We start from the raw sequence: 15,295 nt of genomic DNA on the forward strand, positions 1-15,295 counted from the left end.
CATTTGGGCTGGTACAAGCTAGGGCAGCATGCTCTGCAGAGGCATCTGTTCCTATGCCTCACGAATGTGTGATTTGAAAAGCACAAACTAGACAGGAAGGTGGTTGGATCATTGGATGGATGTACCCAGGAAGAATGGATAGATTGGTGGATACAGGATGACTGCAGGGCTGGATACAAGATGGATGTATAGAGGAGATATGCAGGATAGAAAGGATGGATGGAAGGGGCATGAATGCGGGTTGGTTTCGTCTTGGGTAAGGAATGGGCCCTTCAGTATGACATCCTTTGTTGTCTTACTGAAGCTGATGTGAAGAGCAGTTTGTCATCTTGGATTCACATCACTGTTCTCTGCCTTTCTGTGCTGTGGCTTAAGCCACTCTCTGTTCCCCATGTATCTGAGGTTGGCTTGGTCCCCCCTTACCGGAAATTTCTTGCTCTGGTGAATGCACGCATCACCTTACCATTGCTTTGCCATCTTGACCGTGGTTTGAGGTCTGGTCTGGCTCAAGCACGATGTGGACACAAATTATCCTTCCCCTGTGTTTTCTAGCGTCATAGAAGGATTTCACCTTATCAATAAACCTCTGAGGTTGCTTTATCTGGCCTACCATGCACAACTACTATCCAAATATTTGCAAATCAACCAGCAACCACATTTTAACCATCCACTTGATTCTACTTTTATGAAACTAGGTCCTTTTTTATCCTACTGCGCAGTTGTTAGTTCGCCATTGTTCCGCCCTTTTACTTGTGTTTATAGTAAAAGGTGCGGCCTATCTCGGTTTTTTATCATTGCAACTAAAGCAACTTTGAACAACTCAACAAGTTAATAAAAAAAAAATTTTCCTTTTGCCTTTCTTCGACACTTGATAAACCTTATGATCTGATTGTGATAGTGTTGTAATACCCTTTCTTCATATTCCGAATGTCTCTTTTAGTAGTGACAGATGAAGTACAAGCATTTACTTCTGGCAGCGACTTATTTTTTACCTCATCGAAATCTCTTAACTAGGGCATTAGATCTAAGGAGGTCGGAGGTAAAGTAGGCTGCACTCTTACAACAGCCACACATCCCTTCCTCACACCGGAAGGAAGCATTTCCTTCATAGCGTGACTGCATTATTACGAGTCGCGATTTCAGGAGGTTCTTGGCGGTCTACAGCGATAACCAAATGAGCGCGTGGCGTTTAATTAACTCGACTCACTTTTTCATTTTAGAAAGAAAGAAGGAAGGAAAGGAAGAAGGACGAGAGAGAAATCACATCAAGCGCCTAAATCAAATAATATAAACTTGAATATTGTTCTGTTGATGAATCCTTTCTTAAACCAGATTTATTCGTCTGCACTCGTGTCTGGCGCCGTTTTTATTTACCCGATTTAAACAAGAGGCGGTAAAAAAGAAATCCACATTTTAGCACCCTTTTGTTTAGTGAGTCTAACTAGACACAGGTTCCTTTCCCACTTTTTTTCTAAATTTTTAGTGTCTCGAGGCAAAAGACAATTTGCTGTCTCCCTTTCCCCCTCGGGTAATTTTCGGCTGTCTGGTTTGCATTAAATCATGCGACAGTGTGATGTTAGGAAAAGTTTTGGCAGTCTTATGGCGAATTGTGATGCGATTAAGGAGAATGTGAATGGGACGTTAGTCCCATACTCTTTTACCGCGCAAAGCAAATTAATCAGTTAACAGTTCAACAGAGATGAATTTTTAATAAAGGTGGAATGAATTGGTGGACTTTTGACGCTGCTGCCATCTGACAGCATATGATGTGTAGGTGTGGTCCATTTGCTCAGCTTTTGAGAATCTCTCTTCCCAATCGACATCGGCAGAAATGAACTGTCTGTGACCAATCTCTCTTGCAGCGATCCCTCACCCAAGTCAAGCTGTTTGTTTAAACTACCTGTTTCTGGGAGAGGCACACTTGACAACTCCGATCCCACATTCATGGCACCCCACGAGCCATCTCGCGCATTTATTTCTAACCCTTCAATGTCTTCTAAGCGGCTTTTCATCCCTCCATGCTGTCCAGCTGTCGGCCAGTGACAATGGGGTAGCTCCAGCGACCCTTCTCAATGACTGCTGCTAGGAAGTTCTCTATTTGTAAAATGGAAAACTTGTAGCTTGCTTATCAGAATTTCCATAATTTTGTCATTTTAATGCATTGTAGCGAAAAAGGCGCTTAAATTAGGTAAGGTTTGCTATTTAATTGTTGTTTTTTTCTTTTTTGGGAAAAATGAGGCGTAATTACTGCATTTCCTGATCTCCAAACAAGGTAGTTTGAAGTTAGCAATGCTCAAAAAACAGAGGGGACTACTTTAAAACATTAATGCCTTCTTATTGTCGTCTGCCGAGAAGAATTTAAAAGGCTATATAAAAAATCACTTTGTTAACAGTAGTTATTGCGTCAGGGTAGAGGATGAAGCGTTCTTGAGGACGTGGAAGAGTAAACCGTCATAGAATACATTGTTTTTGATCGTTCACCTCATCATAGCTCTTATTGGGCGGTAATGTTGGATCACAGTGGTCCTTATTTAGTTGGAGAGGGGGCTCGCTAGTGTTAAGAGGTTGGGGACTCCCTGGGCCATTCGCCTTTTCAACATCCCAGAATACTAAGTAGACAAATTCAATCAACTCCACGATTATAGCGGCGGTAAGACCGATGAAGATAGAGCAGAGACCACCCACCCTTGAGATAAGAATGTAGATATCAAAGATGAGACGCTCTTCCTTATAAGTGGTCTCGTAGGAGGTACGGACAAGGCTAATGTAGGTGTAGGAGTTCTGATTCTCAAAGTCCTCAATGCGTAGATGGGACATGGAGCTATTTTGAGTCGTGTGATTGCCCTCTAGACCGATGACATTTTTGAGGTACTTCACAAGGCGTTCTCGTTCCATCGGATCGTCGTAGTTATTGAGGAGGCGTTCAACTCGTTTAAATTTATCAGTGAAATGTTGCAATTTCTCCGGAATCGGTTCCCACGACGCGATACTAGCACTTAGAGGGTAGGTGTAAAATGAGCAACGAGGGATGCAGATCCGCTTTCTAATAGCTGACTCTTTGATATACTTCAGATTGTGGAGGAGATTGGTGGTGCAGTTCAGACGCTTGACAATGCTCTCAAGAATGGTGGGGTCACGTGCGTCCTTTGGGAGGGCTGAGCAGTAGGGCACCTTGGTGTTCACAAGGTCGGGATTTATAGATCTTGGCCACTCGGAATTGAGACAGCCGCATTGGTTTATGGAGATATTCTGTAAAAAGCTGTCCAGACACTGATTCATGCGGTAGGAGTACTGTTTTCCCATGTCAGTGATAGGCGGAGGGTCATCTAGACAGGGAGCTGTCGGCGTTTGCAATCGAACCCATCTCTCGGTGTTGAAGGAGAGCTCGTTCATCCTCCCCGGTTGCACGTTGATTCCGTGTTTATCAATCTCGGGATAGGTGCCACTTTGATGAACAACCAGTTTAACTCCCTCGCCACGAGAAAATGTATCCATTACAAAGTTCTTTCTACTCTCATTTATCTCCTTAGAGGAGACAAGACTGAGAAGGAGAGTTAAACGAACGGTGTCTTTCGTGGATTTATTGTCAGCAGTCTCGATGGTCCAACAATTGAAGTACTTAGGATGGGAGAATCGTTGTTTTGTAAATCCAGTGTCCTCCTCAATTCTACAGTTCTCTGCAACAATATTGACACCATCTACAGTAACCATACAATGTGGAAACATTGTGGTCTGATGTCCGAGGCGTCTGGACTCCTCAGGCCGAAGATTTGCAAAGTAGGTGTCGGTGGAGTCTTGAAGCAGGAGACTGGCGTACTCAGGATTGCCGTTCTCAATGAAGGCTAGAGTTATGGCACTGAGTTGACGGTTAAATTCACTGGGAGTAAGGATGGAAGCCTTGGCCCAAATATGATTAGCCTCCAAGGCGAAGGGATTGTGCGCGCAAATGGTGATAGCCGGAAAATCTGTCTTGTCATCAATAAGGGTTCGTGAATGCCAGGAGGTGCTGAAGGAGAGGAAATCTCTTGCAAGGAAACTAATGGTAATGACCAATGCTCCCGTCATAAGGACTACAAAGAGGGACCAAATTATCCGAATAAAGGGAGTTTGAGCACGTTTAATCCGTTGAACGCCTCGAATGGAAGTGAGATCACAGAAGATGGCAAATTTGCTTTGTTTCCGCATCACCGATTTTGATTTTTCCGGCTAAAAATCTAAAATCGGAAAATGAAGTGCTATTTTTCGGTGATTTTTATACTCCACAACCAGGTTTTCCTTTTATGGGTGAAAAAAATCTGTTAGATGAAGATACTATTCGAGTGAAAGGCGTTCAGGAAACCTTTTCGGTTCCTTTTTTTTGAAAAAAGGGAGGATAAAAGAGGATTGTAGGACCTTATGTAGTTGAATAGTTCAGCATCACACCGACTGCCAAAAGGCAGCCGCGCTAAAGTGATATTACCCATTTCGGCTATTTCTTGTTTTAAACATTACCTCATTTTGGAAGATTTTTGAATCCTGGGTTGCTTGAGCCACAAGTAATATCTCCCCCCCTCCCCACTTAATTCTTCATTCATTACATACACTTCTAAATGTTAATTTTTGACTCCAAGTGAAGGAATTATGCACGTTACTAAGATTCAGCATCATTAACATTAGAGTTTATGGAGAAGGCCAGCCTAGAAGGAAGGAAACATTGACCTACAGTAGGAAAGCTGATCTCAGGAATATCCAATTTTCTGTATTACTTAACCAGCCTCTTCAGGAGGGCTACATACTATTTAAGGGAAAGGAACGAGGTTGCGAAAATTTGTTCCTTTTTTTACTCCTACGTCACTTAATAATTTGAAGAATCGTGGAGGCGTTTTGGGCTGACCTGAGATTAAATGCTTTTCCCATTTCCATCCAGTCAGGAGAATTTCTCCATTGCCTACCACTTACTTTGTTCATTCCATTTGAAATCCTACCGAAGGGCAATCAAAAGCCAAAATCTTGGGCGTTAACATATTTTTTGACACACATTTCTCATGAGGGATGCTGAAGTCGTGCTGAAAGGGCGCGGGATGGGGAGAAGTAGGAGGGAGTCGCAAACAAATAACCAACTGTTGTATTCTACGCTTAGACGACACCTCACAGTGGTTTTGTTTGTTCCCATCAAACACCCTGCACGGCACTTTGACAAAACAAAACACTTTAGGTTGGCAGGCGATTCACCGAACTCTAACTCAAAATGAGCTGCAAAATCTCTAAAGTTTCCGTAAAACGATGCAAATTATTCAAGAATTTCGTTGTGGGTAATTGAGCTACTACTGTTGAGAATACAAAACTGAGATGAAGGAGTCAGCCAAGCTCCAATGCCCGTTAAGGTCTATTCACAGCATTGACAATGACCTCTCCTTAAAAAGGGGGAGGCTTACAGTTGATCTATCATGCAACAATTGAAGACAATAGGCCTAAAAAACTGCCAGCTTACTCTTCTTATGTCCCTCGTTGTTTGGATTTTTTCCATGCTGATTTGTGACAAGGAGTAGCTTTGTGGTGTAACGTTTAAACACCCACCCCACCCCATCCCACCAATATCAACATTCCTGAGGTGCAAATCATTTCAAACCCGTAGGGTCTATGTCAGCTTTATGTGCGAAAGTGAGTGTAATAAGGTGAAGACACAATTGTCCACACTGAACTTTTCCGTGTTAAAAATCATGCAGTATTTACGGATGACGTCTCTCTGCTTAACAAAATCGGACCTACCTCGAAGGTGTGCAAGAATGGCTTTCATTCCTTCTTTTGGGAAACAATTACTAGATTAAAGACTAATCATTGAGCATGAAGAATGTTTTACCCTTGTAAGATGGCTCAAGTCTAACTATTCCATGCTCTGATAAAAAATGCCTCTTCCTCGTCTTTATCGTTTATATCCCCCCTTCTCTTTTATTAAAATTTTCGGCGATTTCACCTTTTCATGGTTACAGCCTTAGTAAACCAAATATTAACAAGGAAAGTAGACAAATAGCGCTAAAAATAAAGAGGCGATTGGAACGGAGGCAGACAGGGTAGTGTTTACTTCTAAGACTTTGGGAGCAAAATGATGAATAAAAGGGGGACCTTAATCAAGTTTTCTTCTAGGTGCGAAAGGGATATAGGAGCTACTGGCAGTTATTTCTGCAAAAAATTCCCACGCGTTTTACGGAATTACGTCTTACAACAAGTAAGCCATGTCAATTTTATATAGCAAAAATATTGCCAACCCACTTCTCTTCTTTCGGAGCAGGGTTGGTGTAAATCATTTTTAGGCTAAACAATCATTTACTCCTTCTAAAGCATGCTAAAGCTGACAGTATTATATTTGTATATTTTAATACTACATATTTGCCTTAGTGCCATCATTTTAAACTTATTAACTGGCATCTTATCCACTTTTTAATAGTTTTTGGGCCCCTTCAAAAGAACCAATTATTTTATTAGGTAACAGGTATTATGCTTTTATATAAAGAACCCATGTTTAACATTGTTTATTGACGTAGCGATCTTCATTAGCAGGTGTCATAAATACCGCACAATTTAAGTTTGTTGCATTCTGAAGGCATTAAGTGGTGGATGGGGTGGGGAGCCCTACCTTAGAAAGTTATAATTGAATAGATGTAAATACACCAGGGATAGGGGTGAGTAAAATGGAATTATAGAATTGAAAATGGCAGACTAACCTTTGTTAATAATCTTTTTGATTTACTCCATTTTCAGGAGTGAAATAGGAGGTCTGCTTATGGCTGTGGGTACTGGCAGGCACGTTAATTCTAATTGGTCACCTTAAATTGGCCAATCTCATTAATCCTCACTCCAACTATCTCCATCCTCCTCCCTCTCCCTCCCTCGCTGTTATTAGCATTTGGCCTGTATTTAAATAAGTAGCAAGGTATGTATTTTCCAGATTTCTTGCATGCCTTTGGACGATTGATACCTCGACCAAATTTAACCCTGTCTAAGTGGAATTTTTATGTTTCCTATAAGAATAAACTTGTTTTAACCGATTTAGGAAATTTACCAAATATTCAGATAAATTTCCCGTAACTACGTTTCCACTAAGTTGAGTCAGTTATGCGAACTAATGTACGTACATGTAGTTGACTGAATGGGTTCTTCAGTCGCCTCGAGTTATTCCAGTCTAGGCATTGTCCATCGAGATGGAAACCAAATGGTAGTGCGGGTGCATGGAATTCCATGTAATGATGAAAGCGTAAAATCCGGTTGACATTAGGCAAAATTTATTTGGTGAGAGAACACTCAGCCACAATAGAACATCTACCCAATGGCGGTCTTGCATATGGTGGTCAGTGACGACGCCAGGTGTGGTGAATTCCACTTCACAGCACAGTAGCCAGTCGAGGTTGATAAGTCAAGGTAGATCCCATTTTTTTTCCCATCACAAAGCCATTGAGTTAAAGGAACGTTTGATTAAGTCGTTTTGTGTTGAGCCACCACGGTTGTTTCACACAGTTAAATTTCTCATTTACATTATATTTGTTGGAAAAGTGCTTTGCATGCCTGCATTATTTAGGGGTTAAGGCAAATTGGTCGCCTCCACTCCCCGCACGCCATTGTTTTGACTCCCATGGGTGCAGTTGGTAAAGCACACATCATACCTTTACCGATGGTTGAAGAAGTTCCCTTCTACCAGGCGATGTATAAATTTTTAAGGGAGTCAAGCCGAATAGTTCAACGCATTAATCTGCCGACGGTTATGATGAGATGATACATTCTCTGCCAGCCCTTATTTTTTCACCTCAGCCCGCACGTCACGTGCGCATGAAATGCGGGCTTTGTTAGGTCATGATAAGACTACCAAACACAGCTGGACTGGATTTGAAACAAACAGCGCAGACGAAGGGTTTTTTTTATCACAGTTGGATAAATACACGCACGATCTGTGGCGGTGGAGAAAGGGCTAAATGGGTTGTACGAAACGAAGTCGCGTCCTTCAATGTATGGATGGCCTTATTCAGTAAGTTCAGGAGACTTGCTCACTCCATTTGACTTCCACCTACGGAATGTTACACTGATCTTGAGGTTAAAGGTCGGTGGAAGCTAAATCCGCAGCAAAAATCACAAGTGGAAGGGCTGATAAAGCTGTCCTAAATTCTAGCAACAATTCCAACGATAAAGCTAGGCCTAAAGGGAACAAATCAGAAATTTTCTTTTGCGAATTGCTGTGAATGTAGGAGTTAATTCCATGACCTAAAAATATCATAATATCATCTCGCAAACCTTCTACGCGAAGTATATGAAATATGAACTACGGCCAAGGTGGAACACTCCCCCTCCCGCCTTTGGCACTGATTACGTATTGTACGTAGTTAAACTCCTATTCCACAGAGGCTGAATGGGTTTTGTTAAATTTTGTCATTAAACAAAAAAGCGACTAATAAATAAGCTTTTTAGGAGCTGTGTGGACAGTTTAAAGGAAAATTTTGAGATAATTTAGGGGTGCGATCTGTAACACGCTGGTTGTTTAACTGCCCGTTTTGGTAAAGGGGCCACTTTGGGTAGCCACTATTGTTTCGTCGCCGGCTGTTCTCACTTCCAGAGCATGTAAATAGCCCCAATCCCCTCTGTGGATCGGTAATACATGTTCTGCTTGAGTATTATGCCTTCATAGAAGTCTCAGGGCGCTGCATTGGTGGCAGCGGAAAGCGGGCTTGATCCTAAAGAACATCCGGCCTGACTTCTAATGTGGGGTGATAAACTTTGCAAGGCGGAAGAAATGCATATGCTACGGATGGAAGAATCGGTGCTGACCCATAACAAAAGGGTCGGAAACGACATCTATATTTGTCACCTACGCCATTCCCATGTTCTATATGAAGGTTACTAACCACTATAGCGATACTAGCCCCTAACTATCTGAAAAAAGTTTGTTGTAGAGCTACTTACAGTGCCTGGACGAGAATATCAAATATGTAGGAGTGCAATACCTCCACCACACCTCTACTAGCTGGATAGAAGCCAGATATAAATGACTGGGCAGTTTCGAAGTGTGAAGAAAGTGGCAAAAAGGAACAGACGCAAAACCATTTTCCCACCGAACTATGTTCACTCTCGTCCTTTTTTACTTGACTGTGCTTTCAGGCCAGTGCTTCAACGATACAAAGGGGTACGCGTGCTGAACGACACATTTTCTTATCGCCCAATCCAGCTATGATTTAGGATGACACACTAGATCCACTAGAATCGCCTAAACAAACAGTGAAGCTGCGGTCAATTATCTCCTCAGTTGAATGGGATTGCGATGACTGGCACAGCTGGCTCGTGGGTGTTTCCGTACGTCACCGATTACGTTCTGATGGCGGATGCAGGAGGATGGCCAAAGGGAGTGCAGGGAGAGTGGCTGTTTAACTGTTTGGATCTCTGCCACTGTACCTACGCCTGGTGGGCTGACCTCCAAGCCATGCCAGTAGCGTCAATCCCTCCTGCATATCAAATATCCATATTCTACCCGAACGTTACCTTTTGTTTTGTCCTTGAAAAAGTCTTGAGTTACTACAATTGTTCTGTATGCACTTAGCCAGTATCAGGCAACTACATAACACAAATGAAAAAATGGAATAGATTTGCGGCTGCAACTTGGTACTAGGTGTCCTGTAACCACTCCCATTAAATTCATTTCCAGCCCCTAATACTTTGAAAATGCAGCACATCCCTCAGTCCTCTAAAAGCTATTGATTGTGAGCGAGTGTCAGGCTAGTCTCTCAAAGCAATGATCAGTAAATCGGATTAATTTGGTTTCGTCTGTAACGTCACACGCAGGTATAATTGATCATTTTACTGTCAACATATGATCAAATACTCTTAACTGTAACAAAGACTGTGTAATTTATTTAAGTTTTGGATTTGCTTTATTTGCCTGGCCTAGTTATAAGGATTAAATATCATGACCCAAATGCTTAAAATAATTGATCTCTTAGAAATCGTTTTTTATTGCTATCAAAGCTCTCTTTCTGCCAGATTACTCATGTGCAAAATTTTGTTTTACTTTACCCAACTTTGCCCAAAGCAAGAAGACACCTTCGGCATACGCTCCTCTCTACGCATGGCTCCTAGCTATTTTATGAAACCGGAGACGGCCCATGCCAAGGCATTAGGTAACACATATTTTGGTCTTGGTGTTTGCGACTAAAAACCGCCAATATATTGAGTAAGGGTACCCACTCTTGATGGTTGAGTTTTTTCTTGATATGCTTGGAATAGCGGTTATTCCCTCCGTGATCAATTTTTAGAATTAAAAAACCGGCTTTAATTAACGCCAGGTTACGTCGTAGTCCGTAGGCTACTTCCAGGGGCATGCTGCTACATTTTGCACTCTTGATGCTTCGCAGATTAATAGCCAGAGTTGTTTTGCTTATATACTAGGATAGATTATAAAGTACTTCCTTATGTCAGAGTCACTAGTCTTTAAACTACGAAAGCTTAGTCCGTTTTTCCGAACTTCTAGTACCGCCTTTTGTTGTGGCTACATCGAAGTTTCTAGCGTTCTTCAAGATTTGGTCGGCTGCTAGAGCTTTAGTTCTTCTAATTTCGTATGTACAAATGGTTGAATTATCTTTTAGATTTGATAAATGTCGGTAAAAAGGGGAGCGCTCTCGATGTCCTTTTTGAGATGCTGCTATATCGCCGGGCACGGAGCTGGCAAAAGTCCCTCGAGGCTCCGATGTTCCTTTTTGTCGATCTTTGCGTAGAACTGAAACGAAATCAACAATTCAAGAGGATTGCTCACCATTATCGAAACATTTCCATACAAGAGTGCCCCCAATCGCTGGATGACGTTCTTAAGCACTACTTTTCTCTCATTAAAGAAAAAACGGAGGAGGCTCGAAAGCAGTCTGAAGATGCTGTACCAGATGTTGAAGACTTGGATATACTCGAGACGCCAGAAAGGTTTGTTTTTACATCCTTTAGGGCTGACTACACTGTAGCCTAATGTTGAATGCGGTAAATACGGAGAACGCTCAAGGGCGGTCGGGTCATACGATTCTGATGCCATGGTTGAAATTCTTGTGGGAGGCTTATCGTATTTGCCTTGATTTAGTTCGTAATAACATCAAGTATGAGCATGTGTATCATCGCATTGCAAGAGATGGTATGGTGTCGTTTTGTTTTGTTAACGTCTATAGCCTTCGATTTTTGTGTCGAATATCGTCGCCAAGCTGAATTCAGGAAGCTTGGAGAAATGGTGCGTCTACACACTACCAGAATCCAAAATCAGCCGGCTGCTCCGAACGGGATAAACCTGACTAATTCGGAAACACAAATCTGGCACTTTGAGACGCGTCTTCGCCAGCTTGATTGTGCAATGGAGCTGGAGATGTATAATGTGAGTTCAATTCTTCGCATAGTCTTATTAGTTAGTCAATATGCGCGCATTTCGGGTTGATTTACTATTCCTTGCCTTCCTTTTTTGTCAGGAAGCCTTCAGGGTTGTTGAGGACATTTGGGGACTGGTGCTGCTATCTAAAAAAATCGACCGTCCTGCCCTCATGGCAGATTACTACTCGAAGACGGCAGAGCTTTTTCTGCGGTCTGGCTACTACCTCTTTCATGCTGCAGCTCTTTACAAGCGCCTCGCACTCTATCGGGAGCATAAAAAAGCTCCTTCTGTTGAGGAGCTTTCCGCTCTCGGCTCCAAGGCTCTATGCGCGGCTCTCTCTGTGCCATTGCCCCACGCCCGTGCTCAATTCTCAATTTTCTCTGGCGAGTACAATCAAGCTAAGCAAAAAGCTCTCGCCAGTCTTTTGGGTATGTCGTGTCCTACCCAGAGTGTTTCTCAAATTGCAGCGTTTATGCCTCTCCTACACCTAACGTTCTTATTCATCGTTCGACAGGCCTCTCCACGGTTCCAACGAGAGCTTCTCTGCTTGCTGACTTGTCTACGGGTCGGGTGCAGACTATTGTCCCCCCAGAACTGGTCACGCTGTACCACGCTCTCGAGGTTGACTTCCAGCCACTGAAGCTGGTGCAACGTGTTCAGCCAGCATTGGAGCGTATTGCGGAGGATTCGACGCTGAACGCCTACCTAGAGCCCCTGCATGAGGTGGTTGTCTCCAAAACATTGCTTCAACTTTCACAAGTCTATCGCTCATTGCGTTTTGACGAGCTTGTCCGCCTTTGTCCTTTTTACGATCCCCTCACCTTGGAACGGTGTGTGATTGAACTCATCTACAATCTGGAGCTGCCGATGCGTGTTGATCACCGTCGTCATGCTATAATATTTGATGTTTACATTGATCTAGGCATCAGTCAGCGGGACTATTCACAAACCATGCAGTCGACTCAGGTGAGTGACGAAAATAGAGGCACCGTCGTTCATATCATTTGAGTATTTCGTTTATTCATCGTTTTCTACTCCTTTAGACCGGTGGTGATCAAGTGTCACGCCAACTAACTCTGTTCGCACAGTCTCTGCATCAAGTCGCAGAGCTTCTTAACGTGAACGAATCTGATAGCCAAGCGCGCGACATCTTCGTCAAGGAGTACATGAAGACCGCTGAACAACATCACCATGAACTCTTATCACGTCGTGAGCACATCGAGGATCGCAAAGAACAGCTTGAACAGATTCAAGAAGAGCGCGCTAGGGTACGTCAACTTTGTGTTGTTTTATTCCCTTGGCTCAAACTAAATCCTAGGTGTTTGAAAATCAAATTCCTAATTATTGGTGTACTCAATCGAATCAGTAGATTGTCGAATGTTTACTCCGCTTTTGCTAATGTTCATTAACACGTTTAGATGATAGAAGAGGAGGAGGAACGTCTGGACAAGGAGAAGCGGGCGATACGTGAGCAGGAGGAAGCGACTTTGAAGGTAGAAGCCGAGGAACGCACAAAGCGTCACCTTGAGGAACAGATGCAGCGGCGCAAGCTGAAAATTGATCGTGAGCGATTGCGAACCTATATCAACTCCGCGGCCGCGCATAACCTCTCTACTGCCGTCATGCCTGAAATCACCGAGGCGGATTTGGAACAATGCAGCTTAGAGCTACTGGTAGAGAAACTCCACGGTGATATGTACAGGCGTCGCACGGAGCTCCTCGATCGTGCTAATGCACGAGCTCGCAAGTTGGATCACTTTGTTCGTGCTTGCAGATTGCAGGAGATTCCCCTTTTGAAGGAAGCTGCTGCTGCAGAAGCTAAGGAGCGCTTTGAGATCTTTCAGAAGGCACAACAGGAGGCCGAGGAGGCCTCGAAACGCGAGCACGAAGAAACGCTCAAGAATAATGACCGCCTCAGTAGAATGCGAGGCGACATCGCTGTGAGTTTGCTAGCTAGGCTGAAGGAGGAGAAGACGGTATGCTAACTACCATTACGAATGTTTGTGTACAGAACTTGGAGAAGTCGCTCAGGTCATTGGAGCAGTCAAAGTACAAAGCAAAGCACGCGGAGTGGGAGGCACTTCGGACGCGAGTGCGAGAGGAGAGACTGGCGGAACGAAGGGCCGCCGAAGAGGCCGCCCGGAAGCTGGAACAGGAGCGGCTCGAGGCTGAGGCAAGGGCACAGGCCGAAGCGAAGCGGCTTGAGGCTGAACGTGAGGCTGCTGAGCGTCGTCGTCAAGAGGAGATCGCAGCGGCTTTAGCCGAGAAACGACGTCAGTATCTTATTCTCTGCACTTTTGAAATCGAGTTGATGCCTTCTCTAAATGGCCTGGAATCGCTGGTGCTTTGTAGGGGAGGAGGAGAGGCTGGAACGGGAAAAACAGAATCAGCAGCAGCAACAACAGCAACAACCAGCAGTACAGGAATCAACTTGGCGAAGAAAAACTGTTGTCCTGAAGGGTATATTCCTATTTTCTTTTATCTTTGTTAAAAGAAAAACTGAATACTGATTGGCTGCCAAATTTGTTTTTAGACGCCGAGCCGTCCGCACGCGCACCTGCACCCACTGCTGGTGCATGGCGTTCTGCGCGAAAACCGCAACCGGTGCCAACCGCGGCGTCCTTCGAGCAGTCCCGTCCACGTTTTTCCCAGGCTCCACCATCCAAGTATGTCATCAACCCCCTTCATTTTGCAACTTGCCTTCAACATGGCTGCTTCTAACTTTAACACTTTCTAGTAATTATGGGCGCTATCAGGATCCCAGAGGCTTCCGCCCGTAAGTGGCAGATGTTTGTAACATTTGGGAATGATTGTTGAGAGAATTACCTAACAAAACTACCTTTTTTTTTCAGGCGCACTGAAATGGACAACAATCAAGCACCCAAGGATCTATGGACTCGTAGAACCGTGGTCCTTCCCACTGAGTAAGCTTCTTCGTACCGTACCGTTTGATTGCTGACGTTGAAAACCATCCCAACCTAACTGTGTGGCTTCCTTAAGACGTCGCCCAGCACAGAAGGCTGCTGAACCATCGAAGCAACAAGGGTCTGATGGTGTGTTTCATTTATGAAGTTACGTGTGTGCGTGCTGCTTTTTGTAGCTAATTACGCGTCCTCTATACTTCAGATGACGGGTGGCAAGATGTTAAACGTCATTGAAAACTTCGGAATGGTGACAGTACTTTCTCGAACTGTCTTCGTCTGCTTAATTTGACTGGTCTTCATAATTCATAAATATTGATGCTTGTCCCAGGAGTTCTGATGTTCACGTCCTTTTATCTGGCAGTTATGGGACGTAGCCAAGGTCGAACCGTAGTCCCCCCACTCAGAGACCTCCAACATTGGTAGCTACTTCTAGGACTTCGTGCCACATGACGCTTTGGCCATGCTAATCGGTCGTGGTAGGTCGTGTCGTGAGTTGTTTGTTGGAGCCCAGCAGTGGGCCGCTTAGTCCGGCTAAGTTAGACTAACAACTTCACCGCGGCTGTAGTGATCGGCGTCCCTGGGGCCACTTGGTTTTCGATACGCCTCGACCATAGGTCTAAGCCATCGCCAACGCAGTCTCCACCGTGAGAGCCCGGAGGACAGGGTTGTTCTTTGTAGTAATGGATGAAATTTTATTTGAAATAGTTGTACAAAGGTTGGTTAAGACAATTGCGGTCAATAAAGGCTTGATGGGAGTTGTGGGAAAGGAGGCGATGGAGGGCTTGTTCGCGGTCCACACGTGTGCTACCACTAAAAATGGGAAGATTGCATGAACTCAAAATTCCCTGATGTTGGAGAGTAGTCGAGAGCGTACCCTGCCCGTGCTAGTGTTTGAATTGTCTGTTCGCGGTTTTTTGGCCTCCGCTGTGTCAGGACATGGCCGTGATGATGATGATAATACCAGGGGGGAAGGTGAAATTCCCCTAGCCGCAGCTTGACGCTTATTTGTCGCGTA

At 44.0% G+C, this 15,295-nt stretch overlaps 2 protein-coding genes across 2 annotated transcripts; one reads left to right on the top strand and one right to left on the bottom strand. All coding sequences in view use genetic code 11, as the record gives it.

Annotated features, from left to right (window-relative positions):
- Positions 1 to 2,451: 2,451 nt before the first annotated feature.
- EGR_06322 (FMRFamide-activated amiloride-sensitive sodium channel) lies at positions 2,452 to 4,185 on the bottom strand (the record flags this gene model as incomplete). Its single annotated transcript, XM_024495571.1, has 1 exon — positions 2,452 to 4,185. The coding sequence occupies one exon, from the start codon at positions 4,183 to 4,185 to the stop codon at positions 2,452 to 2,454; it is 1,734 nt and encodes a 577-aa protein (XP_024349969.1).
- Positions 4,186 to 10,081: 5,896 nt separating this feature from the next.
- Positions 10,082 to 14,806, top strand: EGR_06323 (Eukaryotic translation initiation factor 3 subunit A; the record flags this gene model as incomplete). Its single annotated transcript, XM_024495572.1, has 14 exons — positions 10,082 to 10,133; positions 10,599 to 10,926; positions 10,965 to 11,128; positions 11,163 to 11,362; positions 11,454 to 11,784; positions 11,871 to 12,322; positions 12,400 to 12,624; positions 12,775 to 13,296; positions 13,368 to 13,629; positions 13,709 to 13,816; positions 13,890 to 14,022; positions 14,094 to 14,132; positions 14,209 to 14,280; positions 14,761 to 14,806. The coding sequence occupies 14 exons, from the start codon at positions 10,082 to 10,084 to the stop codon at positions 14,804 to 14,806; spliced, it is 2,934 nt and encodes a 977-aa protein (XP_024349970.1).
- Positions 14,807 to 15,295: the final 489 nt, after the last annotated feature.

This window comes from Echinococcus granulosus (genome assembly GCF_000524195.1).
Source record: "Echinococcus granulosus chromosome Unknown EG_S00055, whole genome shotgun sequence".
Classification (NCBI taxonomy): domain Eukaryota; kingdom Metazoa; phylum Platyhelminthes; class Cestoda; order Cyclophyllidea; family Taeniidae; genus Echinococcus; species Echinococcus granulosus.